Source organism: Pantherophis guttatus, chromosome 3 (genome assembly GCF_059756535.1).
Source record: "Pantherophis guttatus breed Tessera chromosome 3, ASM5975653v1, whole genome shotgun sequence".
Taxonomy (NCBI): Eukaryota; Metazoa; Chordata; class Lepidosauria; order Squamata; family Colubridae; genus Pantherophis; species Pantherophis guttatus.
The window spans coordinates 213813529-213839829 of NC_142065.1; the positions used below are offsets into that span (position 1 = coordinate 213813529).

General features: G+C 44.6%; 1 protein-coding gene across 2 annotated transcripts in view; it reads right to left on the reverse strand.

Moving 5' to 3' along the window:
- LOC117666979 (1-phosphatidylinositol 4,5-bisphosphate phosphodiesterase gamma-1-like) overlaps positions 1-26301 on the reverse strand; it is a 94045-nt gene that overhangs the window by 61295 nt on the left and 6449 nt on the right. The window contains exons 3-5 of one of the 2 annotated variants that reach the window (XM_060681785.2): positions 12450-12599; positions 4126-4219; positions 3371-3418 (exon numbers count right to left, since the gene is read on the reverse strand). In XM_060681785.2, the coding sequence (XP_060537768.2) occupies positions 3371-3418; positions 4126-4219; positions 12450-12599 (292 nt within the window). Of the gene's footprint in view, positions 1-3370; positions 3419-4125; positions 4220-12438; positions 12600-26301 lie in introns of both variants that reach the window. The other variant, XM_087891405.1, reaches the window with a different exon arrangement.

Sequence of the window (26301 nt, forward strand, 5' to 3'; positions counted from 1 at the left end):
CTATCTATCTATCTATCATCTATCTCATCCATCCATCATCTCTCTCTATTTCTATCATCCATCTATCTATCTATCTATCTATCTATCTATCTATCTATCTATCTATCTATCCCATCCATCATTTCTCTATTTTTATCATCCATCCATCATCTATCTATCTATCTATCTATCTATCTATCTATCTATCTATCTATCTATCTATCTATCTATCTATCATCTATCTATCTATCTATCTCATCCATCCATCATCTCTCTCTTTTTATCATCCATCCATCCATCTATCTATCTATCCTATCTATCTATCCTAATATGATTTGATTGCTTATTTATTCCCTATGACTATAATTAAGTGTTGTACCTTATGATTCTTGATGAACGTATCTTTTCTTTTATGTACACTGAGAGCATATGCACCAAAGACAAATTCCTAGTGTGTCCAATCACACTTTGGCCAATAAAGAATTCTATTCTATTCTATTCTATTCTATTCTATTCTATTCTATTCTATTCTATTCTATTCTATTCTATTCTATTCTATTCTATTCTATTCTATTCTATCTAATCGTATTTCTTAATTCCCCCTAGAGGAGGTTTCCCTGCTTTCTTGCAGAGGTTTGGTTACCAAGCCAGCCATTCTCACCAGTGGGGTCCTGGGTGCTTCATGGTTTTCTTGCAGACATTTCATGACCCAACTAGGTAACATCATCAGTATTAAAAGCGAGTGTGGTTGGCTCTCTTTTCATAAACTAGCGGCTTGCCCCGTCAGTGTTGGTTTGATATCTATACGACATTCCTACCAACACTGACAGGGCAAGTCACTTGTATATAAACAGAGAGCAAACCGCACTCCTTTCTAGCACTGATGACGTTCCCTAGTTGGGTCATGAAACGTCTGCAAGAAAGCCACCCAGCTCAGAGAGCCCCAAGGACTTCCCCCCTACTTCAACCCTAATTTGCAACTATTCTCTTCCATCAGAATCTCATCAGTTGCGTAACACACCTAAAGGCCAGATAATGTTTGGATCTGGCCCTTGGGGTCAACCTCCTGATTTTTGGCCCCCACACCCAGAGCCTTTGCTCTGTAAACTGCACAGCCAAAGCTGATGTTTCCAACGTGACATCCCTGACGAAGGCCTCCTGCCTGGACCAAGCCTGAGATTATTCTTTTAATAGAATAGTCGAATTCTTTAATAGAACAATTCTTCTGGGTAGAAAAACACCAGGAGCCAAAGAGATGCTTTGCTGGAGAAGATCCCAGAAAGTGAATTCTGACTTTTTTCTTTTTTTTTTTTGCCTTGAATGAATCCCTTTGACCAGGGGGTTAAAATAAGCAATTGATTAAAAGAATGTGAACGAGATTAAATTGAGTTAAATATTAACCCTCTGGGAAACGAAAAGCAGACCTTGTGACTTTACTTTTTGCTAAGTAACCTTGGTGTAGGAAAGCAGAGTTTCCCTATGGTTTGAGTGTGCGATTCTGGGCTCTACCTTTGGCTGAAAAAATAAAATTGTCTGGACCCTGGCTTCCTCCTCGTCCAGCTCCACATCACTTCCTACCTCCACACCCATTTCCTCCTGCCTTTCCTGCCCCACATCCTGTTTATGGCTTCTTGGCATGGGAGGTGGGGGGATACCCAGTCAATGCCCCCACCTTCCTTATGTCTTGGTTTTTTCCTATTTCGTCCCGAAGTCTTTGATTTGGAGCAGGGGTGTCTAACCTTCCAGAATTCCCTAACCAGCATGGGATTCTGGGAGTTGGAAGTCCACAAGTCTTAACACTGCCAAGGTTGGATAATCTTTCCTCCCACACCATCATAGACAAATCACTGCAAAGCTGGCTGGGGAATTCTGGGAGTTTATTTATTTATTTATTTATTTATTAGATTTCTATACCGCCCTACTCCCGAAGGACTCAGGGCGGTGCACAGCCAAACAATAAAAACACATACAATACAAAATTTAAAAAATAGAATAAAATCAAATTAAATAATTTTGGCCCCGACAAATTTAAAACCCCAAACTTTTAAAACCAATTTAAAATTGAATATATAAATACTAAAAAATATTTAAAATTTTAAATTTTAAAAATCTTTTATAAAAGAGGGGGAAAATTATTGAAGTCCACCCATCTTCAAGTGGTCAAGATTGAGAGATGTGGCTCTAGAACAGGGGTCTCCAACCTTGGCAACTTTAAGACCCTGTGGGCTTCAACTCCCAGAATTCCCGAGTCAAGAATTGCAGACTCGAAGAAGGGTTAAGAAGGGGGCAAATTTAGAGCCCCTGTACTGAAAAAAACGATAGAAGAGAATATTTATAGCTCAGAGTTGAACTGTGGGGTCCTTGGTGCTCTCCGAGCCTGGCTGTTTTCTTGCAGACGTTTCATGGCCCAACTAGGTAATATCATCAGTGCTAGAAGGAAGTGGCTTTGTTCTCTGTTTATATATAAATGGCTTGCACTGTCAAGCCTGTTCCTAATGCATGCATGAGAAGAGCTGCCAGAAGGCAGGAGCAGCTCAAGCAAAGAGGACAACTCGGGAGTAGGGCCAAGAGATGATTGGCCCCTCCCATAAGGCTTAAAACAGACCAGCAACGGCGTTTGAGCTTTGCCGGAAAACAACATTGGTAGCTTCGTCTTCTTCTTCATCTACGTCTTGCATTTATTTTTGTATCTGGGACTTCTGAACGTTTGCCAAGAAAGGCCTTTGGTAGTTTACCTAATTGGACCAAGGTTTGCGATAGGACTGAGGAATTTGTGTCGGGAGGAATTTGCTTTAATTTAGTTGAACGACGCTGGGAACGAAGTCATTCTCAGCTGTTCGAATAAAGCTTGTTTGTTTTTTCAGGACTGATTTTCCTACTACTTACTTGGGCCTAGGTTACAACACCCACAGTCCTCCTCCTTCTCCTTCTCTTCCCTGCAACACCACTCCCTTCTAGCACTGATGATGTTACGTAGTTTGGTAACGAAATATTTGCAAGAGAACCATCCAGGGATCCCACAGTCCTCCTCCTTCACCTCCTCCTCCCTAGAAACTCCACACCTTTCCAACACTGATGATGTTCCCTATTTGGGTCATGAAACCTCTTCAAGAGAACCACCAAGCTCAGAGAGCACCAAGGACCCTCTCCCCCCCTACAGAAACCACAACAAGCCAGACTCCGTGAAGTTTGATCCAGCCAAGCAAATGCAGTTCTTGCAACTCAAGTGAACTCAGCAGCAAAGCTTCTGCTGGAGGCCATTCACTGTGGCTGCTTGTGCCTCGTCCAAGAGCATAAAAAAAAAAAAAGGGAAAGGGATGGAAGAAGCACCCCTGGTCCTCCATGGAAGCCTCCCTGCTCTTCCAAGAGAAAACGGTCCTCGTCTACTCACCTGCCTTCTCTAGATCTGTCCATTGAGTCGAACTGCTTCCTCAGCCATCTGAAGGAAGACAAAAGTAGCTTTAGAAAGGGCTACACAGGCCGAATAACACAGCTGGAAGGGGCCTCGGAGGTCATCTGGACCACCCCCCTCTGCTCAAGCATTTCAGAGACAAACGGCTGTCTAGCCTCTTCTTGACAACTTCCAACGATGGAGCACCTACAACTTCTGGAGGCAAACTGTTCCACTCGTTAATTGTTCTCACTGTCAGGAAATTTCTCTTTAATTCCAGGTTGCTTCTCTCTTTGATTAGTTTCCATTCCACCTCCTGCCTTCAGGTGCTTTGGAGAATAGGTGGACCCCCCCTCTTCTTTGGAGTAGAAGACCTCCAAGGTCCCTTCCGGCTTTATCCAGATTGTTGACCCTTTCCTCTCTGGAAAACTTTGAGGTGGAACATCAACACTGTTCTTTGGCCTCGGGACAAGTGTGAACATACAGATTCCTAAGCTCGGGCACGGATACGAAAGACAGGTTGGAGCAGGGGTCTCCAACCTTGGCAACTTTAAGACCTGTGGACTTCAACTCCCAGAATTCCTCAGCCAGCAAAGCTGTTGAAGTCCACAGGTCTTAAAGTTGCCAAGGTTGGAGACCCCTGGACTGGACAGATCGCTCGAAAAAAGCGCCCGATTGAGTAGAGTGGAATCATTTGCTCCAAATTCGGCGACGCTTTGCGTTCTGCCCATTTTTTTTCTCCTGCTGTCCCATACCTTTCAGTCTGGAGAGGAGTCGGTGATCGCTGCGTATCAGTCACCAGCCAATTCAGCCCGGCCACCCAGAGGGTCACATCGTCCTCGCAAAAAGCTGAAGAAGACAAGACAACAAAAAGAGACGAAGGACAATCGATGGACGGACTTATCCTGGAGATCCTGGCCGAAAGGAAGGGCTATCTGAGCCGCGGTGGCGCAGTGGTGAGAGTGCAGTACTGCAGGCTGCTTCTGCTGACTGCCGGCTGCCTGCAATTTGGCAGTTCGAATCTCACCAGGCTCGAGGTTGATTCAGCCTTCCGTCCTTCCGAGGTGGGTAAAATGAGGACCCAGATTGTTTGGGGCAAGAGGCTGACTCTGTAAACCGCTTAGAGGGAGCTGGAAAGCACTGTGAAGCAGTATATAAGTCTAAGGGCTATTGCTAAGTGGGAGGGAGGAAGGGAAGAAGGAAGATGGATGGATATTCAAGGGAGGGAGGGATGGGAAGAGAGAAAGGGAAAGGAAGGAAGGAAAGAAGGAAGGAAGGAAGGAAGAAAGGAAGGAAGGAAGGAAGGAAGGAAGGAAGGAAGGAAGGAAGGAAGGAAGGAAGGACATAGTGGGTAGAGTGGTAGAGTACAGTATTGCAGGCTAATTCTGCCCATTGCCAGGAGTTCGATCCTGACCGGTTCAAGGTTGACTGAGCCTTCCATCCTTCCGAGGTGGGTAAAATGAAGACCCAGATTGTTGGGGGCAAGAGGTTGACTCTGTAAACCGCTTAGAGGGGGCTGGAAAGCACCGGGAAGCAATATATAAGTCTAAGTGGTAGTGGTAGGAAGGATGGATGGATGGATAGATGGATGGATGGATGGATGGAAGGAAGAGCCATGGTGGTGCAGTGGTTAGAATGCAGTACTGCAGGCTAACTCACTGCCAGAAGTTCGATCCTGATCGGCTCAATGTTGGCTCAGCCTTCAATCCTTCCGAGGTGGGGAAAATGAGGACCCAGATTGTTGGGGGCAAGAGGCTGACTCTGTAAACTGCTTAGAGGGGGCAATAAAAGCACTATGAAGCGGTATATAAGTCTAAGTGTGATTGCTATCTCAGAATCTTCATCTTGGCCAGAGCTTAAGACTCTGTTCCTCACATTGACTATTTACTTGCATGTCTAGCTTCACGTAACAAGCTAAATTATAACCCTAGTTACCCAAATTTCTACATTCACCGGTCCTGAGATGTCCCAACAAATAGACCATATGATATTAAGCCACCAGGGCTCCAGGGAGGTTCGTGTAAGAGACTGACCCAAATGACCTTCTGTTCATCATTTTATTTTTTAATCGCAATCAATTCCTATATTGGTGGTCTTATCCATTTTTTTTAAAAAAAATCTGCTACTGCCAAGGAAGATGTCTACGGAGGCGAATCTCCGGGTGCTTTTAACGACTCTCAGAGTGTAAATGACCGACAGGTTGAAAAGAGTACAACCATTCGTTTAGTGACCAAGTAGCAACCGGCACTGAAAAAGATGACTTGTTATAACCCTTTTTCACGCCTACAATCATGGTGTAGCATCGATCCACGGCCTACGACCGTCACGTGTTCCAAATTCAGACGCCTGGCAACGGGCTCACATTTACGACGGCCGCAGCATCCCGGGGGTGGGGTGGGGTGTCACATCATCCCTTTTTGCGACCTTCTGACAAGCAAAGTCCAATGGGGAAGCCAGATTCACTTAACGACCGAATTAACAGCCGCCATGGTTCACTTAAGATGGCCAGGTAGGTGGTAAAACAGGGCAAAATTCACTTAACAAGCAATTGACTCGGTCAGCAATGGAAATTTTGGGCTCAGTTGTGGTTGTAAGTCGAGGACTCCCTGTCAGTGTTGCGATTGTGCCCAATTTTATGACCCGAAAATTGTAATGAAAATTCGAGTACTTGGGTCACGGGCTCTCCCCTTGCGACCTTCCCAGCCAGCGTCCAATGAGCAGAGTCAATGGGGGAAGGTGGATTCACTTAACAACCTCATGGTTCACTTAACCACAATGATCCGCTTAACGACCATGGGGAAAAAAAGGCCATAAAATTGGGCTCAACTCACTGACCTTGTTTGACACCAGAAATTCCGGTCCCAATTTCTGCCCGTATGTCGCCCAGAATCACAATTTGTCAGTGGGGGAGGCCTTACACCTTCTCTAAATAAATGAATCCATAAATTCATGTTTTGCAAGGATGCAGCATGACAGATCCAAATGTTTCTTTCCAGAGGAATTGGAGCGTTTGATATGTTGGATAACCAGTTGCCTGAAGTGGTTGGTGTAGGGTTTCCTGCCTAAGCAGGGGGTTGGACTAGAAGACCTCCAAGGTCCCTTCCAACTCTGTTATTCTCTTCTCTTCTACATTCTGCAAAGAGAATTGCCTGGTAGAGGGAAAACCGGAAAGAAGGCCGATTCTGCCTTAAAAACAATGCCTTAAAGCTGCACTCAGGTACACCACACCCCTCTCTCTGTTGTGTTAGTCACGGGAAGTTTATTTGTGTTGGCCGAAAGCCACCGAGAGCCACGGAGGGCCTTGCCAAGAACAGACTCAAGAGCTAAAAGCAAAGCAGACGAAGAACAGCAAGTCTAAAGCGTGAGATTAAACCCGTTGATTAAAAAAATTAAAACAAGCATGGCAGTGAAATCTCCTTTCCTAAAATATCGGAACCAATAGGCAGAATTAAATACGTTTGGATTACAGGTAGTCCTCGATTTATGACGGGAATGGAGCCCAACATTTCTCTTGCTAAATGAAACGGTCATTAATTGAAATTTGCCCCATTCTACGACCTTTCTTGCCACCGTTGCTAAGTGAACCACTGCAGTTGCTAAGTTAGTAGCAAGGTTATTAAGTGAATCTGGCTTCCCCATGGACTTTGCTTGTCAGAAGGTCCCAAAAGGGGGTCACAACAACCGTCATAAATATGAGTCAGTTGCCAAGCTTCTAAATTTTGATCATGGTCATAAGTGTGGAAAAAAATCACTCATAAATCACTATTTTCAGTGCTGCTATTGTTTTTAACGGTCCTTAAACAAACTGCTGCAAGACAAAGGACTATCTGTACATAAATTAAATCCAAATAAGGTCTCTATAAAAGATTTGCAGGTCTTCTAGCGAGTTCTGATCTTGGTTGACCAAGAAAGATGTCTATCTACTCCTTCTCCTCAAAAGGCATCTGTTTCGTTGGGACTCCGTGCCCCATAAGTCAATGATTTGTCTAGGAATAAGGGAGGCTTATTCCCAATTTAAACTGTTCCACAAATACATCATCAACCACTTTGTAGACAGGCCTCTTGAGCCAGAGGCCTTCTAAGATGTTCAGAAGTTGGAATCTTCTCTTTGCTTGGATGTCCACCAAGAGATGAGGTCTTCATGTGCTGCCTTCAAAGATTGGGATTACAAGAACCTCTGGGCACTGTAAACTGAGAACATTCTAGAGAATGTTAGGTTGAGAAGCTTGGAGTAGCATTTTCTGGCGTTCAACGTCATTCCCAAATAACATACCTACTAACCCTATAAGGCAAGGGTGGGCAACTATGGCCCCTTTAAGACCCGTGGACTTCAACTCCCAGAATTCCCGAGTCAGGTAGAAATGCTCTTCTTCCGTAAGGCCTCTCTAGGACTTTATCTCTATTGTAGAAGAGGAGTTACAGCCTACCTCAGCCACTTTAAGATGAGTGGACTTCAACTCCCAGAATTCCCGAGTCAGGTAGAAATGCTCTTCTTCCGTAAGGCCTCTCTAGGACTTTATCTCTATTGTAGAAGAGGAGTTACAGCCTACCTCAGCCACTTTAAGATGAGTGGACTTCAACTCCCAGAATTCCCGAGTCAGGTAGAAATGCTCTTCTTCCGTAAGGCCTCTCTAGGACTTTATCTCAATTGTAGAAGAGGAGTTACAGCCCACCTCAGCCACTAAGATGGGTGGACTTCAACTCCCAGAATTCCCGAGTCAGGTAGAAATGCTCTTCTTCCGTAAGGCCTCTCTAGGACTTTATCTCAATTGTAGAAGAGGAGTTACAGCCCACCTCAGCCACTAAGATGGGTGGACTTCAACTCCCAGAATTCCCCAGCTGGCTGGGGAATTCTGGGAATTGAAGTCCACCCATCTTAAAGTGACAGAGGTTGAGAAACATTGATTTAACTCCTTATAAAATTCAGATCTATTTAGGGTTATTTTTCACCCTGTGAAAAATTCATCAGCTCATTTTTCTTGCTTGCCAAAAACATTGAGCTCGTTTTAAGATTTGTGGTTTTGCCTGTTTTTTTTTTTCCTGCAGAAAAGTCTCCTTCTCAACAATCCCACAAATGATTGACCTGCTAAGGAATTTGACTGCTGCTCTTCAAAACTCAATGTATTTAGTCACCCAGCTTTAGGGAAGTCCACGGATGCTTCCTTCTGCTGAACCCATGGAAAAAAAATGCAGATAAGGGTTTCAAAGCAAACAAAAATGAGGATTAATAGGGCCAACTCATCGCTGTTAAAATCCTGGAAAATTTATTATAGGGAGATGACGATGCTGAAAGGACTATAAGCTGTAAAATTTTACGCCGTAATAAATTATGTTAGAATGTTCTAGGGGTCACAAAACTCTAGCTAGCCTGAAGAATTATTATTATCCTGTATTATTATACAGGAAGTTCTCGACATACACCCATTCGTTTAATGACCGTTTAAAGTTACCAAAAAAAATAACGTAGGATCAGTCCTCACACTTATGACCATTTCAGCATCCCCATGGTCACGTAATTAAAATTCAGGCGCTGGCAAAACCAGCATATAATTTATGGGGTCATGTAATCACCATTTACCAGCCAGCTTGCGAAAAGCAGTCAATGGAAGGAACTGGATCCACTTAACAACCACGGTGGTTCAGTAAACTGTGGCAAAAAAGGTCGCAAATGGAAGGGTGACTCGCTTAACAACTGCCTTGGTCGTTAAGTGGATCTGGCTTTCCCACTGGTGAAGATTATTTGTGTTGGCTTAAAGCCACTGGGAGCCACGGGGGCCTTGCAAAAAAACAGATTCAAGAACTGAAAATAAGCCACGCTAACAACTTCAGACAGTCCTCGACTTACGTTTAGTTCATTTAGCGACCATTCAACGTTACGAGGGCACTGAAGAGTGAGTTATGACCGTTTTTCACACTTATGACCGTGGCAGCATCCCCATGGTCACGTGATTTACATTCGGATGCAACTGGTTTATTCGGATGCAAACATATTTGTGACGGTCGCAGCGTCCCTGGATCACGTGATCCCATTTTGCGACCTTCCGACAAGCAAAGTCAACGGGGAAGCCAGATTCACTTAACAACCGGGTTACGAACTTATCAGCTGCAGTGATTCACTTAACATCGGTGGCAAGAAAGGTCATAAAATGGGGAAAAACTCCCTTAACCAATGTCTCGCTTAACAACAGCCATTTTGGGTTCAATTGCGGTCGTAAGTCGAGGATTACCTGTACAAGTCTAAAGTCTGAGATTAAATGAAACGATGAAAAAAAAACCACGGTAATGAAATATTTCCTAAAATATTAGAACAAATAAGCAGAATTAAAATAAGTTTGGATTATGGGTAGTCCTGGACTTATGATGACAATTGAGCCCAAAAATGTCTGTTGCTAAATGAAACAGTTGTTAAATGAATTTTGCCCCATTTTACGACCTTTCTTGCCACAGTCATTAAGTGAATCGCTGCAGTTGTTAGTCACAAAGTTGTTAAGTGAATCCGGCTTGACTTTGCTGGTTAAAGGGTCACAAAAGGGGATCACATTACCCTGGGACACTGCAGCCGTCATAAATACCAGTCAGTTGCCAAGTTTCTGAATTTTGACACACGGTCGTAAGTGTGAAAAATAGTCATTTTCTTGCTTAGCGATGGAAATGTTGAGCTCAATTGAGGTCGTAGGCCAATCACTTGCTTTGCTGTCCAGCTTTTAAAATTCACTTAACAACGACTTCAAAAACAGGCCGGAAAAGTGGACACGATTCTCCTAACCTCCTTGCTTAGCAATGGAGATGCTGGTTCCAACTGTGGTCGTAAGTGGAGGACCACGTGTCGGGATATCTAAAGAGGGCCGCTCTCTTTTCTGCTAACACTGGGGAACCACAACAAGCGTGGGTGTAATTTAAGAAATGTGATAGTAAGCTATTAGTAGGAGAGGCAGCGTGTAATCTCCGTTACTTCTGAGCAGGATGTAATCAAAGAGAAAGGTATGTTTACTCGGCTATAAACAGCAATTAAATAAGGGAAGGTTGCAACCGACTCCAGAGTTACATCCAGCCAGACTTCCCCCATTTATGTGTTCCAGATGTGTGGCGAATAATTCCCCAAATCTGCTATCTCAACTCATCAGGAAACACCAGGTTGGGTGGACACCAGTCTGTCCTGATTTTATGGTTGGTTTTAAAATCTGATATGGATTTTTAAATTGATAAGTTTTAAATTACGGGCCAAATTTATTTAATCATTTTAAATCTATTTTTAACTTTATGTGTAAATGTTTTTTATCTTGGCTGTTCACCGCCCTGAGTCCGAAAGGAGAAGGGCGGTATAGAAGTTTGAAAAATAAATAAATAAAAAAGAAATAAAAAGAAATGTTCTAGGCATGGTCTTCATTTTGACATCAATGGGTAAAATGTCTTTGGAAATTCTCAAGTCATCCAGTTCAGTAGCGGTTTTCACTTACCTTCGCTACCGGTTCGGAACTGTGAGCACGCACGCAGTACTTCTGTGCATGCACAGAGCGTCCCTGATGACATCCGGGCAGGTGGATGGAGCCAGTTCATGGTTGTCCCAAAGGTCCCAGAAGGCAACTGGACTTTTTCTGTTTTTCCTTGAAGACATTTTGCTTCTCATCCGAGAAGCTTCTTCGGTTCCATTCCCCACCATTCAGTCAGAACCGAAGAAGCTTCTCGGGTGAGAAGCGAAACGTCTTCAAGGAAAAACAGAGAAAGTCCAGTTGGGCCTTTTGGAAAAAGCCCCTTTGGGACATGAAGGGGTGTTTGGTGCATAACTGGTCTTAGAATAACATGATACAAGTTTCCCATGATCTGTTATCATGGGCATCTTTATGATCCTTTTTACTACATTTAAGTATTTATAAAGGAGAATATTTGTAATTTAGGATTGGAGAGAGGAGGAGGAGGAGGAGGAGGAGGAAGAAGAGGAGGAGAAGGAGTGTGGGGTCTTTGGTGCTCTCTGAGCTTGGTTGTTTTCTTGCAGATGTTTCATGACCCAACTAGGTAACATCATCAGTAGTTGTAGAAGGGAGTGGGGTTTGTGGAAAGGAGGAGGAGGAGGAAGAATAACAGGAGGAGAAGGAGGATAACGATGGTGGGGTCCTTGGTGCTCTCTGAAGTTGATGGTTTTCTTGCAGACTTTTCATTACCCAACTAGGTAACATCATCAGTGTTAGAAGGGAGGGAGGGAGGAGGTGGGAGGAGGAGGAGGAGAATTGTGGAGTCCTTGGTGCTCTCTGAGCTTGGTTGTTTTCTTGCAGACGTTTCATGACCCAACTAGGTAACATCATCAGTAGTTGTAGAAGGGAGTGGGGTTTGTGGAAAGGAGGAGGAGGAGGAGGAAGGAGGAGGAGGGTGACTGTCGGCTCCTTGGTGCTCTGTGAGCTTATCCTGATGCTGTTACCTAGTTGGTAATGAAACTTCTGCAAGAAAACAACCAAGGTCAGAGAGCACCTCATTTAAATATTTACTGTTGATTACATTTAATACTGTACTTAAAATTTAATACAGGTAGTCCTCAACTTGCAACCAGTTGTGGCTCGTCCAGGGACTTAGCGATATCCCTGGGATCCTCAGAACGTGCCCTCCGCTACCACAGTCAAATCGAGACTGTGGGGGTCTGATTCGGATGGTCCAGCGGCTGAGTTTCAGCGGGGTTTCAGGAGTTTCCAAAAACCCCACTCATCTCGCCATGACTGTTGATTACATTTAATACCGTACTTAAAATTTAACACAGGTAGTCCTCAACTTGCAACCACTTGTGCAGCGACCAAGGATTACCTGTATTGCCAAGATAGCCTGTTTTATGCCAAGGCTACCTACCTCTGGCTAAAACTAAGAACAATGAATCAGAACCGTCCTTCGGTTGTGTGCTTTTAACTCTCTCCCGTTCGGTCGCATCAAAAATTACAACACAACTGTGTTAGTAACTGGGGATTTGTGGAGAGGCCTTCAAGGCTGGGAGGGGTGTGTCTGTTGTTCTGTGGGGTCAGGGGATTCAGCTCTGACCCCTCTGACTGTGTGTCCGTCCCCCCCTCAAAAAGCATTTGCTACATTACCCTCCACTGACCAGCAACACTCAGCGTCTTCAGCCGGAAGTCCGTTCCATACAGGATGACAAAACACAACGTTGAGTCCAACTTCCGGGCTTCTTCCGGGTAACGTTCGAAATCCCTGGAATTTTTCCCGGGTCGGATCTGTTTGATTTCCCTGATGTCCACTGTGGAACAAAGAAGAGAGAAGAAATGAGTCAGCTCCACAGTTGCACAAAGACTTAGTCCAAAAAATGCAGTCTAGGCAGCCTCCTTCCTCCTGGGTATTCCTGGCGGTGTGAATCACACTTCCTCGTGAGGTTACCAATTGCAACCGCAACCTGCCTCCCCTTTCCCCCAACATCATGAGGACTAGATCCTAATCTGGCTTGGTTAGCCTGGCGCCAACACCACCCCTTGGTCCCATTGTCAGAGCCACTTCCTGAGAGCCAGAAGGGTCAAGCTTCACGTTGGTCAAAGTTTGAAAAAAATCACCATACGAACATCTATGTAATAGTACATCTATGTAGTAGTACGTGTCAGGCATGAAAGATCAGGTCCACGTGTGAAAGTCCAATTAAACTGATTTATTGCTGCTAAGCAATAACAGGAATCTTCTTTTTTTATTATTGAAAAGTTTTATAGGAAATACAAACATTTTCTCCCCCACCCCTTTCCCCCTCACCCACCTCCCTCCCCCCTTACCCGCCCACCCATCCCCACCACCCCCCTCCCTAGACTTCCCAGAACAAGCACAGGGTATAGCATTCACAAACATAAAACTAAATTATGCTAACAAATTATTGACTTCAAATTCTCTCTAGGTCTTTAACTCCTTATAGCTCAAAACCCTATAAACATAAACTAAAGATTGAAAATGTTTCATTCATAAGCTAAATGAATCTTCTTAGTCTGATACTTGTTTTGAATATAGTCAATCCATCTTCTCCATTCCGATATATATCTCTCGTTTGAATGGTCTTTAAGATATGATGAAATTTTTGCCATCTCTGCCAAATGCACAAGTTTTAGTGTCCATTCCTCAATGGTGGGTGGATCTTCCTTCTTCCAGTACTGTGCCACCAGTAACCTGGCAGCTGTTATTAAATTCAAAACCAGCTTAGTCTCTATTACAATACAATCCGTAACTATTCCCAACAAAAAAACCTGTGGTGTAAATTTAATCTTTTTCTTTAAAATATTTTGAATAATCCACCATATTTTTATCCAAAAAGCCTTAATTTTTTTACATGTCCACCATATATGAAAATACGTAGCATCTTCATACTCACATCGCCAACATTTAGGTTGTAAATTTGGATACATACAGGCTAATTTTTTTGGATCTAAACGCCATCTATAAAACATTTTATAAAAGTTCTCTCTTAAGTTTTGGGCTTGTGTAAATCTTACATTTCTAACCCATATCTTTTCCCATGTTTCCATCGTTATAGGTTCTCCAATATTTTGTGCCCATTTTATCATACAGTCCTTGACTAGCTCTGTTTCTGAGTCTATTTCCACCAACACATTATACAACCTTTTTATATGCATTTGACTTTTGTCTCTTATTTGTTTTATCAAATTCTCATCCTGCTGCAAAATACCAATTTTTTGATCTTCTCTCCATCTGGCCTGCAGCTGCCCATATTGAAACCAACTATTCCTTCTTCTCTTAATTGCTCCATAGATTTTAATTGTAGTCTAACTCCTTCTTTATAAAGGAGTTCCTTGTATGTAGTCTTATCCTGCTTTTGCTCCAAATTTATATTTTCTATTGCGTGTCTGGGTACTGTCCATATTGGTAACTTATCGTTTAATTTGTATTGAGACTTTTTCCAGACACGCAATAGGGCATTTCTTAATATATGACTTTTAAACATCTTATCTACTTTCTTATCATACAATAAATAGGCATGCCTATTTATGTAGACCAGACCATATCCTTCAATATTTAATATCCTTTCCTTCATTAAGTTAATCCAGTCAGTAATTGCTGAGAGGGCAGCGGCTTCGTAGTACAATCTTAAATTGGGCATTTTAAGACCTCCTCTTTCTCGTGTATCTTGCATTATCTTTTGATTTACTCGCGGTTTCTCCCCTGCCCAAACAAATTTATTTATGCCCTTCTGCCATTCCTTCAAATTTTCATCTTTTTTAAGTATTAGGTATCATTTGTAATAGAAATAAAAACCTTGGTAAAACATTCATTTTTACTGCTTCCTTCCCAGCAAAGACAGTTGTAATTTTTTCCAATTTTCCATCTCTTTCTGTATTTTTTGCCATAATGGTTCATAGTTGTGCTGATATAATTTCATATTTGTGGTCATACTATAAACCCCTAAATATTTAACCTTCTTAACTGTCTCAAATCCTGTTACCTTTTTTATCTCTTCTTTTTGGCTTCTAGTCATATTTTTAGCTATTATCTTTGTTTTGGCTGTATTTATTTTGAAACCAGATACTTGTCCATATGAGTTAATTATATCCATCAAGGCTGTAATCGATTGTACTGGTTGGGCTAAGGTAACAACCAGGTCATCTGCAAACGCTCGTAACACAGGAATCTTCTAAACTAAAGATGAGCACCAGGCTAGAGTTAGAAAAAGGGTTAATGGCATTCAAGGATAGTTGAACTTAAGACCATTGGCAGCTACGAAAGGATTCTAGGTTGATTCCTTTTTAGACTCCGCTTTCAGGTTCTCTTACAGTATGTGAGAAATATTTTGAGGAGGGGGGAGAGATGCTGCCTATGGAACAGTCAGATAAGAGTGGGGCATAACCCATAGTTGTATGTAGGTAGTCCTCGCTTAACAACTGGTTGCTGAGCAACTTTTTGAAGTTATGACGGGGTACTTAGGGCTCATTTTTGACATTCTGATAGATAGATGGACTGATGTATGCATGTGCAGGCACGCACACCAGTGGTGAGTTGCCCCCGGTTCGGTCCGGTTCTATAGAACCGGTAGTAAAACCGGCCAGAGGCTCCACCCACCCCGCATGACGTCATCAGGGGTGATCTGCACATGTGCAGAAGCTTCTGCGCATGTGTGCACGCACTCCCATTGCGAACCAGTAGTAAAGGTAAGTAGAACCCACCCCTGACGCACAAACATAACACACACGCACACTAATATACACAGAGTCATGTAATTGTATTTGGGGAACTTCGGCAACCGGCTCGCATTTACCGCGGGATTCTAGGAGTGAGTGAAATCTCACACCGTCCGAGAAGGATAACAACAGAAATCATCAGGCAAATTTCCATACAGGGCCCCGTCCCTTCTCAAAAGTGGGGGCCCCGGGAACCCCGTCTAAGCCAGCAAACCAAAATGTGCAAAAGGTTTTGAATACTAAATCTGTAAGAAAGATTCAGTTTCCGTGATGGCGCAGTGGTTAGAATGCAGTATTGCAGGCCGACTCTGCCCACTGTCAGCAGTTCGATTCTCACCGGCTCGAGGTTGACTCAGCCTTCCGTCCTTCCGAGGTGGGTAAAATGAAGACCCAGATTGTTGGGGGCAAGAGGGTGACTTTGTAAACTGCTTAGAGGGGGCTGTAAAAGCACTATGAAGCGGGATATAAGCCTGAGTGTTATTGCTATTCTGTAGAATTCTGTTTTGGCTTCACACCTTGTAATTGCAGAGATGCTCTCGTTTCAGCTTAGGAAGGGAGCAACAAAGCTGCGGGTTTTACAAAGTTGTTCTACAAAGTTTTTCCAGGTCACCTGGTACAACTGGCCAACCGATCCATATCCGCAGCTGCCCTCTCCATCTGTTTCCCCTCCTGCATCTTATCTGTCCCCTTCCCCTTATCTCTTTCCCCTTTCCTTCTGCTCATCGGTGCCTCCTTCCTTCCTTCCTTCCGGCTATTTTCCTGCTCCACAATAAAGTTTAAGCCAGCCTCCGCTAACCTGGGGCCTTCCGGAATGGATGGACTACAACTCCTATCACTCCCAGGGCTGCACACGGAGCCTTTTTAATCAGAGTCTTTCAAAACTGTTTTAAGAGGATTCAAATATTTCCTAACTCAGGCTTAGTCAGGTCTTAACTTTCCTGGTTTCTTTTAAAAATAATTTTTATTAATTTTTTACTGTTCACATTTGTTAGTGCTTTAATAAATATCATGTTGTCTGGATATTTAATTTGCGTAACAATACAGATTGCATTCTTAATCTCCAACCCTTTTTTTCCAACCACTGGTAAAATAAAGTCCATGTTTGATAATATTCTGTGTCTTCTTTCTGTTTAATTTTCAACATAGGTCTATCCATTTCTGCACAATCCAGTATCTTCCTAATTATCTCTTCATCTCACGGTGTTTCATTTTTCCAATATTGTGCAAATATAATCCTCGCTGCTGTACTTTGCTTATCATGTTTTTCTGGTATTATGCCTAATAAAAACAGTTCAGGTTTAAAATCCATGTTTTCCTATCATCTTTTCTAACCACCTGTGTATTTTAATTTTTCTGTTTTATTGGCATGCATCTCCAAGTGACAAGAATGTTGATGGATAAGGAGCATAAGGAAAGAAGGAAGGAATGATATTAGAGGGAGAGAGGGATGAGAAAGAGAAAGAGAAAGAAAAGGAAAAGGGAGGGAGGGAAGGAAGGAAGGAAAGAAAGAAGAAAGAAAGAGAAAGAAGGAAAGAAGGAAGGAAAGAAAGAGAAAGGAAGGAAGGATATTAGAGGGAGAGAGGGATGAGAAAGAGAAAGAGAAAGAAAAGGAAGAGGGAGGGAAGGAGGGAAGGAGGGAAGGAAAGAAAGGAGAAAGAAAGAGAAAGAAGGAAAGAAGGAAGGAAAGAAAGAGAAAGGAAGGAAGGAAGGAAGGAAGGAAGGAAGGAAGGAAGGAAGGAAGGAAGGAAGGATCTGGAATTCGTCTTGGAACTGGAAGGTGGCACTTCAGAGCAAGTTAGAGTTGGGTTGCGTTTAACTTTTTTGGGGGACAGGAAAGGGCCACAATTGTTGGGAAGGCCATGCCAAACAGGAACATAGTTTTCCCCCAGTTCAGGAGACAAAAAGTTCGAATTCTTCGTGCCTGTCTGTGTTGTAGGCACTTCATGATGTAAGGTTTCCATTAAAGTTTTGGCAGGAAAATTGATTTTCACTCCTTGTGGTTGAAGCTATAAAAAAACAGGATTATCAAAGCCACAAAGAGGTCTGGCTGCAGGATATCCCCCCCCTTAAGATAACCACACAAGGCCCCCTTCTTCAGACCCCAAACATCCTAATTTCCTTAACAGTCCTCTTCCTTCCATCCTGCATGAAAACACTGAGGACTAGGAACCTCAATACTGGTAAAACATACCCCGATCATCAAAGGGCTTTTTTTCAGGGGTTACTGCTCCTCGTTGGAGGGCGGGGTGGGTGTGTATAAATCTGGCCTGCTTCTGCCCGCCCCCCACCCCTGCACAGATGCTTTAAAATAAGACCCACTGCTTTGGGGTCAAACCTGCTGCTTTTTATCTTCCTGGGACACCCGTTACGCTCTGCACAAATCACATCCTGTCACTTCCTGCCTAATTTCCCAGAAATCTATTTGAGATGCAGAAAACGTTTGGTGCTGTGCACGTCAAGGAAAGGGGCACAATCCTGCATCCTACGAGCTGTTTCTGGTCCGGCTGCCCTGTGGTTTCGTAATAAAATCTTCTGTGGATCCAGTGCATGGCTGGATAATAACAAACAGAGCGGTTGCAGGCATTGGGTGTGTCTGAATAATGAGAAGAAGGACCAGGGGTGACATGACAGCAGTCTTCCAATATCTGAGGGGCTGCCCCAAAGAAGAGGGGGCCAACCTATTCTCCAAAGCCCCTGAAGGCAGGACAAGAAGCAACGGATGGAAACTCATCAAGGAGAGAAGCAACTTAGAACTAAGGAGAAACTTCCTGACAGTGAGAACAATTAACCAGTGGAACAGCTTGCCACCAGAAGTTCAACACTGGAGGTTTTTAAGAAGATGTTGGATAACCATTTGTCTGAAGTGGTGTAGGGTTTCCTGCCTGGGCAGGGGGTTGGACTAGAAGACCTCCAAGGTCCCTTTGAACCCTGTCATTCTGTATTTTATAAAGGTTCAGAAGAGAATGACTAGGGGTGACCTCATAGTCTTCCACTATTTGAGGGGCTGCCCCAAAGAAGAGGGGGTCCACCTATTCTCTAAAGCACCTAAAAGCAAGACAAGAAATAAAGGATGGAAACTAATCAAGGAGAGAAGCAATCTGGAATTCAGGAGAAACTTCCTAACAGTGAGAACAATCGACCAGTGGAACTGCTTGCCTCCAGAAGTTTTATTTATTTATTATTTATTATTCGTATTTCTATGCCGCCCACTCTCCGAGGACTCTGGGCGGCTTACACCAAAGACAGTATACTAAATAGCATATTGCCCCCCCCAACAATCTGGGTCCTCATTTTACCCACCTCGGAAGGATGGAAGGCTGAGTCAACATTGAGCCGGTGAGATTTGATCCGCTGATCTGCTGAACTAGCAGTCAGCTGAAGTAGCTGCAGTACTGCACTCTAACCACTGCTCTTATAAGTTGTGGGTGCTCCATCACGGGAGGTTTTCAAGAAAAGTCCAGACAGTCACTTGTCTGGAATAGTATAGGGTCTCCTTTTCAAGCAGGGGTTAGACTAGAAGTCCTTCAAGTGTCCTTCTTATTCTGGTATTACTTCCTAATTTCTGAGGTTCAGGAGATGCATGAAGGAATCGGGCACAATTTCTGCATTTGGGAGAGGAACTTTTGTAGGAATGAACGCCCCCCCCCCCCAAATCTGGGAGACCCTCCAGAACAGGGGCCTCCAACCTTGGCAACTTTTAAGACTTGTGGACTTCAACTCGTCCACAAGTCTTAAAGTTGCCAAGGTTGGAGGCCCCTGCTCCAGAAGACCACATCTACCCCTCCCCTTCCCCTTTTCCTGCATCAGTTTCTCCCTCCGTTATCTGAGCCCCCCATCCACATGTCAGTAGTTATTTCCTAGAGATGAGCTTTTTCTGTAAAGAGCACCCTCGCAAACTGCAGAAAAGCAGACCGCCTAAGAATGCCGATGATTTTGCTTTTTTTGCGTTTCTTCTAAATGAGCTGGGTTTTTCAAAGTTTGCTCGAGTCATGGGTTTTATCCCGATAAGGTCCCGTTTTTTTAAGTGCCCCCTTTTGCAAATCGCTCTGGGCAGTGTGGAGAGAAAATAAAAACAGGGACCGCAATTAGTAATCAATAACGATTGTCTGGGATCAACGGTTAAAGTTCCCCAATTCGAAGGAAAAGGGGAAGCCATTATTCAGAAATTCCCCAGACGTAGAACACGACCAGAAAGGTGATTTCAGAAGATTGCACAAAATTGCCACCGGAATGGAAAATGTGTCGACTCACAGCTAAACGCTGTTTAAAGGGACTGAATTCCTCAGCAAATAAATAAATAAATAAATAAATAAATAAATAAATAAATAAATAAATAAATTCCTTCAGCTTCTTAAAATAATCTAAGTTAGTGATCATTAGGACAAATGGCTAGAAAGCAGTCAGGGTCCCTCAAGGTGGGTTGAAAACTAAAAAAAAAAAAAAATCAACATGGTAGGTACAACCGTGCCCAGTTGGTCTAGTGATTAAGGCAACAGACTAGAAAGTGGGAGACGGTGAGTTCTAGTCCCACCTTAGGCCTGAAAGGTGGCCAGATGACTTTGGGCCAATCACCAGGAGACAGTGAGTTCTAGTCTCACTTTAGGCATAAAAGGTGATTTGGTGACTTTGGGCCAATCACCAGGAGGCTGTGAGTTCTAGTCCTGCCTTAGGCATGAAAGCTGGCTGGGTGACTTTGGGCCAATCACCAGGAGGCAGTGAGTTCTAGTCCCGCCTTAGGCATGAAAACCGGCTGGGTGACTTTGGGCCAATCACCAGGAGGCGGTGAGTTCTAGTCCTGCCTTAGCAATGAAAACCAGCTGGGTGACTTTGGGCCAATCATCAGGAGGCTGTGAGTTCTAGTCCCGCCTTAGCCATGAAAAACAGCTGGGTGACTTTGGGCCAATCACCAGGGGACAGTGAGTTCTAGTCCCGCCTTAGCCATGAAAATCAGCTGGGTGACTTTGGGACAATCACCAGGAGGCAGTGAGTTCTAGTCCTGCCTTAGCAATGAAAACCAGCTGGGTGACTTTGGGCCAATCACCAGGAGGCTGTGAGTTCTAGTCCCGCCTTAGCCATGAAAATCAGCTGGGTGACTTTGGGCCAATCACCAGGGGACAGTGAGTTCTAGTCCTGCCTTAGCCATGAAAACCAGCTGGGTGACTTTGGGCCAATCACCAGGAGGCTGTGAGTTCTAGTCCCGCCTTAGCCATGAAAATCAGCTGGGTGACTTTGAGCCAATCACCAGGGGACAGTGAGTTCTAGTCCTGCCTTAGCCATGAAAACCAGCTGGGTGACTTTGAGCCAATCACCAGGGGACAGTGAGTTCTAGTCCTGCCTTAGGCATGAAAACCAGCTGGGTTACTTTGGGCCAATCACCAGGGGACAGTGAGTTCTAGTCCTGCCTTAGGCATGAAAACCAGCTGGGTGTCTTTGGGCCAATCACCAGGAGGCGGTGAGTTCTAGTCCTGCCTTAGCCATGAAAACCAGCTGGGTGACTTTGAGCCAATCACCAGGAGGCGGTGAGTTCTAGTCCTGCCTGAGGGATGAAAACTGGCTTGGTGAATGTGGGCCAGTCCCTCTCTCTCAGCCCACCTCACAGTGTTGTTATTTTAGGGGAAATAGGAAGAAGAAGTTGTGTTGGATATGTTCGTTTCCTTGAGTTATTTGTAAAAATAGATACTGTATAAACAAACTAACAATTGCAGTTATATCCTTCTCATCTTCTTGACAACCTTCTCCTACTGATACCTTACGATTTATCATTTACTGTTTGTATCATGATTAATGATTGTAACTGTGATTTATGATCTGTATCTTACCACTTTGTTGTTGTATGTACACTGAGAGCTTATGCACCAGGGACAAATTCATTGTGCATCCAAACCGCACTTGGCCAATAAAGAATAAAGAATTCCAACAACCCCTGTCCCTCTCTTACACAGATAGTCCTCGACTTTCAAGAGTTCATTTAGTGACCGTTCAAAGTCACAACGGCGCTGAAAGAAGTGACTTATGACCGTTTTTCACGCTTACGACCCATGTGAAGACCCCCACGATCATGATTAAAATTCAGATGTTTGACAACTGGCTCATAGTTATGATGGTCGTAGCATCCCATGATCATCCTTTGCGACCTTTTGACAAGCAAAGTCCATGACTCACTTAACAACATGTTACTAACCTAAGAGCTATAGTGAGTCATTTAACAACTGTGGCAGGAAAGGACGTAAAATGGGGCAAAACTGACTTAACCAATGTCTCAATTCACGACATAAATTTTGGGCTCCCTTGTGGTTGCATGTCAAGGACTATCCGTATGTCCATCAAGTTCCCAACTCTCCAACTGTGGCACTCCCCAAACCAGCTGCTCCTCTTCCTGGCATTTTTCTCTCTGGCACAAGGGGAGAATATATTTGGGCTGGCATTTTCCCAAATCATTCCACTGCAAAAGAAAACAATTTTTTTTTTAAAAATGGGAGTGGGTGAAGGCCGGATTAGTGGACGGGCACCATGGAAAAGAGACCAGAAGATGTTTCTGCTGTTTTGAGATGCTGGCACAGCCATGCCCTTCCCTGCCCACTCGGTGGGATGGCTGATTTGTCTGCAAAAAAAGGAAATGAGGCCTTAGAAACAGCCACCCCCTCCGCCCCCCTCTTCCCAGAAGGGTCACTTCCGAGGATCAACAGAACCTCTGGATGACTCACAGCTGCAAATGGGGGCAGATTTTATTCACTCCAGCGTTATAAATAGGATGGAGTGGACTCGGAGAGGTTTATATGGCGTCTGGCACGGCCTCCCACCCACCTCAGAGACCCCCGGTGGTCCAAGGGGAGGCTGATGCATTCCTGCATTTACGGCTCAGGAAAGTTTGGAAACCATTTTTGCACTTTGTGCTTGAGGTGGGAGGGGTGGGTGGGAAATGAAGCTCGGGTGAAACCATCCCGGATTTCACGAGATCATAAAAATAGGGACTTTAGGGAAGAGTTTGTCATGACAGCGAATGACGCCTCCGTTATACAGATCTGGGAAGGCGGGACTAGAATTCCCACCTTCCTGGGGATTGGTTTAAATCACCTAGCCAGCTTTCATGGCTAAGGTGGGACTAGAACTCACAACCTCCTGGTGATTGGCTTAAAATCACCTAGCCAGCTTTCATGCTTAAGGCGGGACTAGAACTCACGACCTACTGGAGATTGGCTTAAAATCACCTAGCCAGCTTTCATGCTTAAGGCGGGACTAGAACTCACAACCTCCTGGTGATTGGCTTAAAATCACCTAGCCAGCTTTCATGCCTAAGGTGGGACTAGAACTCACAACCTCCTGGTGATTGGCTTAAAATCACCTAGCTAGCTTTCATGCCTAAGGTGGGACTAGAACTCACAACCTCCTGATGATTGGCTTAAAATCACCTAGCCAGCTTTCATGGCTAAGGCGGGACTAGAACTCACAACCTCCTGATGATTGGCTTAAAATCACCTAGCCAGCTTTCAGGGCTAAGGCGGGACTAGAACTCACAACCTCCTGGTGATTGGCTTAAAATCACCTAACCAGCTTTCATGGCTAAAGCGGGACTAGAACTCACAACCTCCTGGTGATTGGCTTAAAATCACCTAGCCAGCTTTCATGCTTAAGGTGAGACTAGAACTCACAACCTCCTGGTGATTGGCTTAAAATCACCTAACCAGCTTTCATGGCTAAGGCGGGACTAGAACTCACAACCTCCTGGTGATTGGCTTAAAATCACCTAACCAGCTTTCATGGCTAAGGCGGGACTAGAACTCACAACCTCCTGGTGATTGGCCTAAAGTCCTCTAGCCAACTCTCCCTAGCAACCTTGCCCCCCTTTCCATTCTCAGCTGCTCTGGATGGACTCTGGCAGGCCGAGGCGGGAACGAGAGTCCAGGGGGTGGGGGTGGGGGGGTGGGCAGCAAGCCAGGAAGAGGAAGCGTCCGTGGCATCATGTGCATCCGGACCAGTGTCCAGCACATCACCTTGCATGTCCTGGGGGGGGAGGAGGGGAGGGAGACTCCCTCCCTCCCTCCATCCCCTTTTGCCATAGAAAGCACTACTTCCTGACCCTGCGCATAAGGGGGCATCTGATTTCACGCAAACCGTGTTCCCAGAGTGGCCTTCTCTGCCCACACGGTGTGGGCGCCCTCCCCCTTTTTTGCCGCAGCCGTGCCCGCCGGGGCCTTCTCGGAAGGCTCCTTTTGCACAACAGCAGGATTTTGACGGACTTTCTGTTCACGTCAAAAGCGCTTGTGCAGGAGAACTTCCCGAGAGATCACGCCTCGTGCACAGTTACTTCGAGGAGAAAATGATTGAAGGCGTGTGGATTTCTTCGTTCCAATATTTGAGGGGCTGCCCCAAAGAGGAGGGGGTCCAGCTATTCTCCAAAGCACCAGAAGGCAGGACAAGAAGCAATGGATGGAAACTAATCCAGGAGAGAAGCAACCTAGAACTAAGGAGAAATTTCTTGACAGTGAGGATAATTAACCCGTGGAACAGCTTGCCACCAGAAGCTGTAGGTGCTTCATCACTGGAGACTTTTAAGAAGACACCTGTCTCAAATGGTGTAGGGTCTCCTGCTTGAGCAGGGGGTTAGACTAGAAGACCTCCAAGGTCCCTTCCAGCTTTATTATTCTGTTAAAAAGAAGAGCGAGCTATAAGGTCTTTTTTTTTTTTAAATTTGATTTATATGCCGCCCTTCTCCGGAGACTCAGGGCGGCTTACAATGTGCTCAGCAATAGCCTTCATCCTTTTGTATATTTATACAAAGTCAGCTTATTGCCCCCACAATCCGGGTCCTCATTTTACCCACCTTAGAAAGGATGGAAGGCTGAGTCGACCTTGAGCCTGGTGGGATTCGAACCTGCAGTAATTGCAGGCAGCTGGTCTTAATAACAGGGTGCTTTAGACCACTGTACTACCAAGGCTGTTTATCCCGAAAGCAGAAGGGGAGATGGGTGTTCAGCAGACCACTGTCTTTTTGGGACTATTTATTTATTTCTAATTTCAATGTCAATCAAACGGATGCTCACTTTATCAGGGCAGGAATCCTTTGCTGGTGATTATATAAAGATAAACAAAAGGGCAGCTATGTTGATATCTACACCAGCGTTTGCCAAACGTGGCAACTTAAAGATGCATGGACTTCAACCCCCAGAATTCCCCCAACCACCAAATTTGGACTTCAACTCCCAGAATTCCCCCCAGCCAATACGAGTGGACGGGGGAATTCTGGGAATTGGAAGTCCATATACCTTAAAGTTGCCAACTTTTCAAAAACATTGATTTACACAGATTTTTTTTCTGGCCAGAAAAAAAATTAAGAGATTCACCAGATCTAAAATAATGAGCAAAAGGGCTTTTTTGTGACAGGTTTGACCCGATGGGAACTGGGCAGACGTTCGTCTTGTCCGTGAATCTCGCTTGCGCAGGCTTCACAACTCCCGGCTGCCAAACCCCGCTTGTTTATTTATTTAGCCACAAATACAGTCATCCTTTGTGTGACACACAGGCGCCCAGCAGGGCCTGGTCCGTGGGCTGGGAGGAAGCGGGTGAGATAATGAAACCGGGACGTGTTTGCCTTCGGGCACCCATTCGCTTTCGCCTGTCCTTAAACCGAGGCTTCACCTGGTGGCACCTTTCTCAACACACAAACTTTGATCCAAACCCAGAAGAATTTAGCGCAGGGGTCTCCAACCTTGGCAACTTTTAAGACTTGTGGACTTCAACTCCCAGAATTCCTCAGCCAGCTTTGAGGGATTGGACAGCCATTTTTTTCTGAAATGGTAAAGGGACTACTGCTTGGGCAGGGGGTTGGACTAGATGACCTCTAAGGTCCCTTCCGACTCTGTATTCTGTAAGAAAAGAACTAGGAGAAACACGAGAGCAGTCTTCCAGTATTTGAAGGGCTTCCACAGAGATGAGGGGGGTCAAGCTATTCTCCAAAGCACCTGAAGGCAGAACAAGACCAACGGATGGAAAATAACCAAGGAGAGAAGCAACCTGGAACTAAGGAAAAACATCCGGACAGTAGCAGTCTGTTCCACTGTCAGTTTCCTCCAGAAGTTGGGGGTGCTCCATCACTGGACGTTTTTAAGGAGAAACTGTTTAGTTTAGTTTAGTTTTATTAAATTTATATACTGCCCTTCTCCCGAAGGACTCAGGGCAGTGTCCAGCCAAGATAAAAACCAACAATATATACGTTAAAAACAATTTAAAATTATTAAATAGTTTGGCCCACAATCTAAAATAACATAAAATAACCCATTAAAAATAATATTTTAGGCCAGTCCTGCTTGATGGAATAATAGTGTTTTAAGGGCGCGGCGAAAGGTACGAAGGTCGGGAATCCGACGAATCTCCGGGGGCAGCTCGTTCCAGAGGGTAGGTGCCCCCACAGAGAAGGCTCATCCCCTGGGAGAGCCATTTGTCTGAAATGGTTTAGGGCAGTGATGGTGAATCGCATGGAAACGTTGCGTGCACGCTCATCAGGGCCGTGCTCCAGAAAAGCCAAACTTCCGTGTTCTAGCACGCATACGTGCCCAACAATCAGCTGGCATGCACAGGCCAGTTCTCAGCACTGCTGTACGCATGAAGGAATCGCGCTCCGGAAAAGCCAAACTTCGGGGTTATAGCACGCATGCACACCCGACAATCAGCTGGCCAGCGTGCATGCACACACCAGTTTTTGGCACTGCTGCACGCACGAAGGACAGCACACGTGTCAGAATCCCAGAAGACAAACAGGCAAGGCTGCGCGTGCCGGGC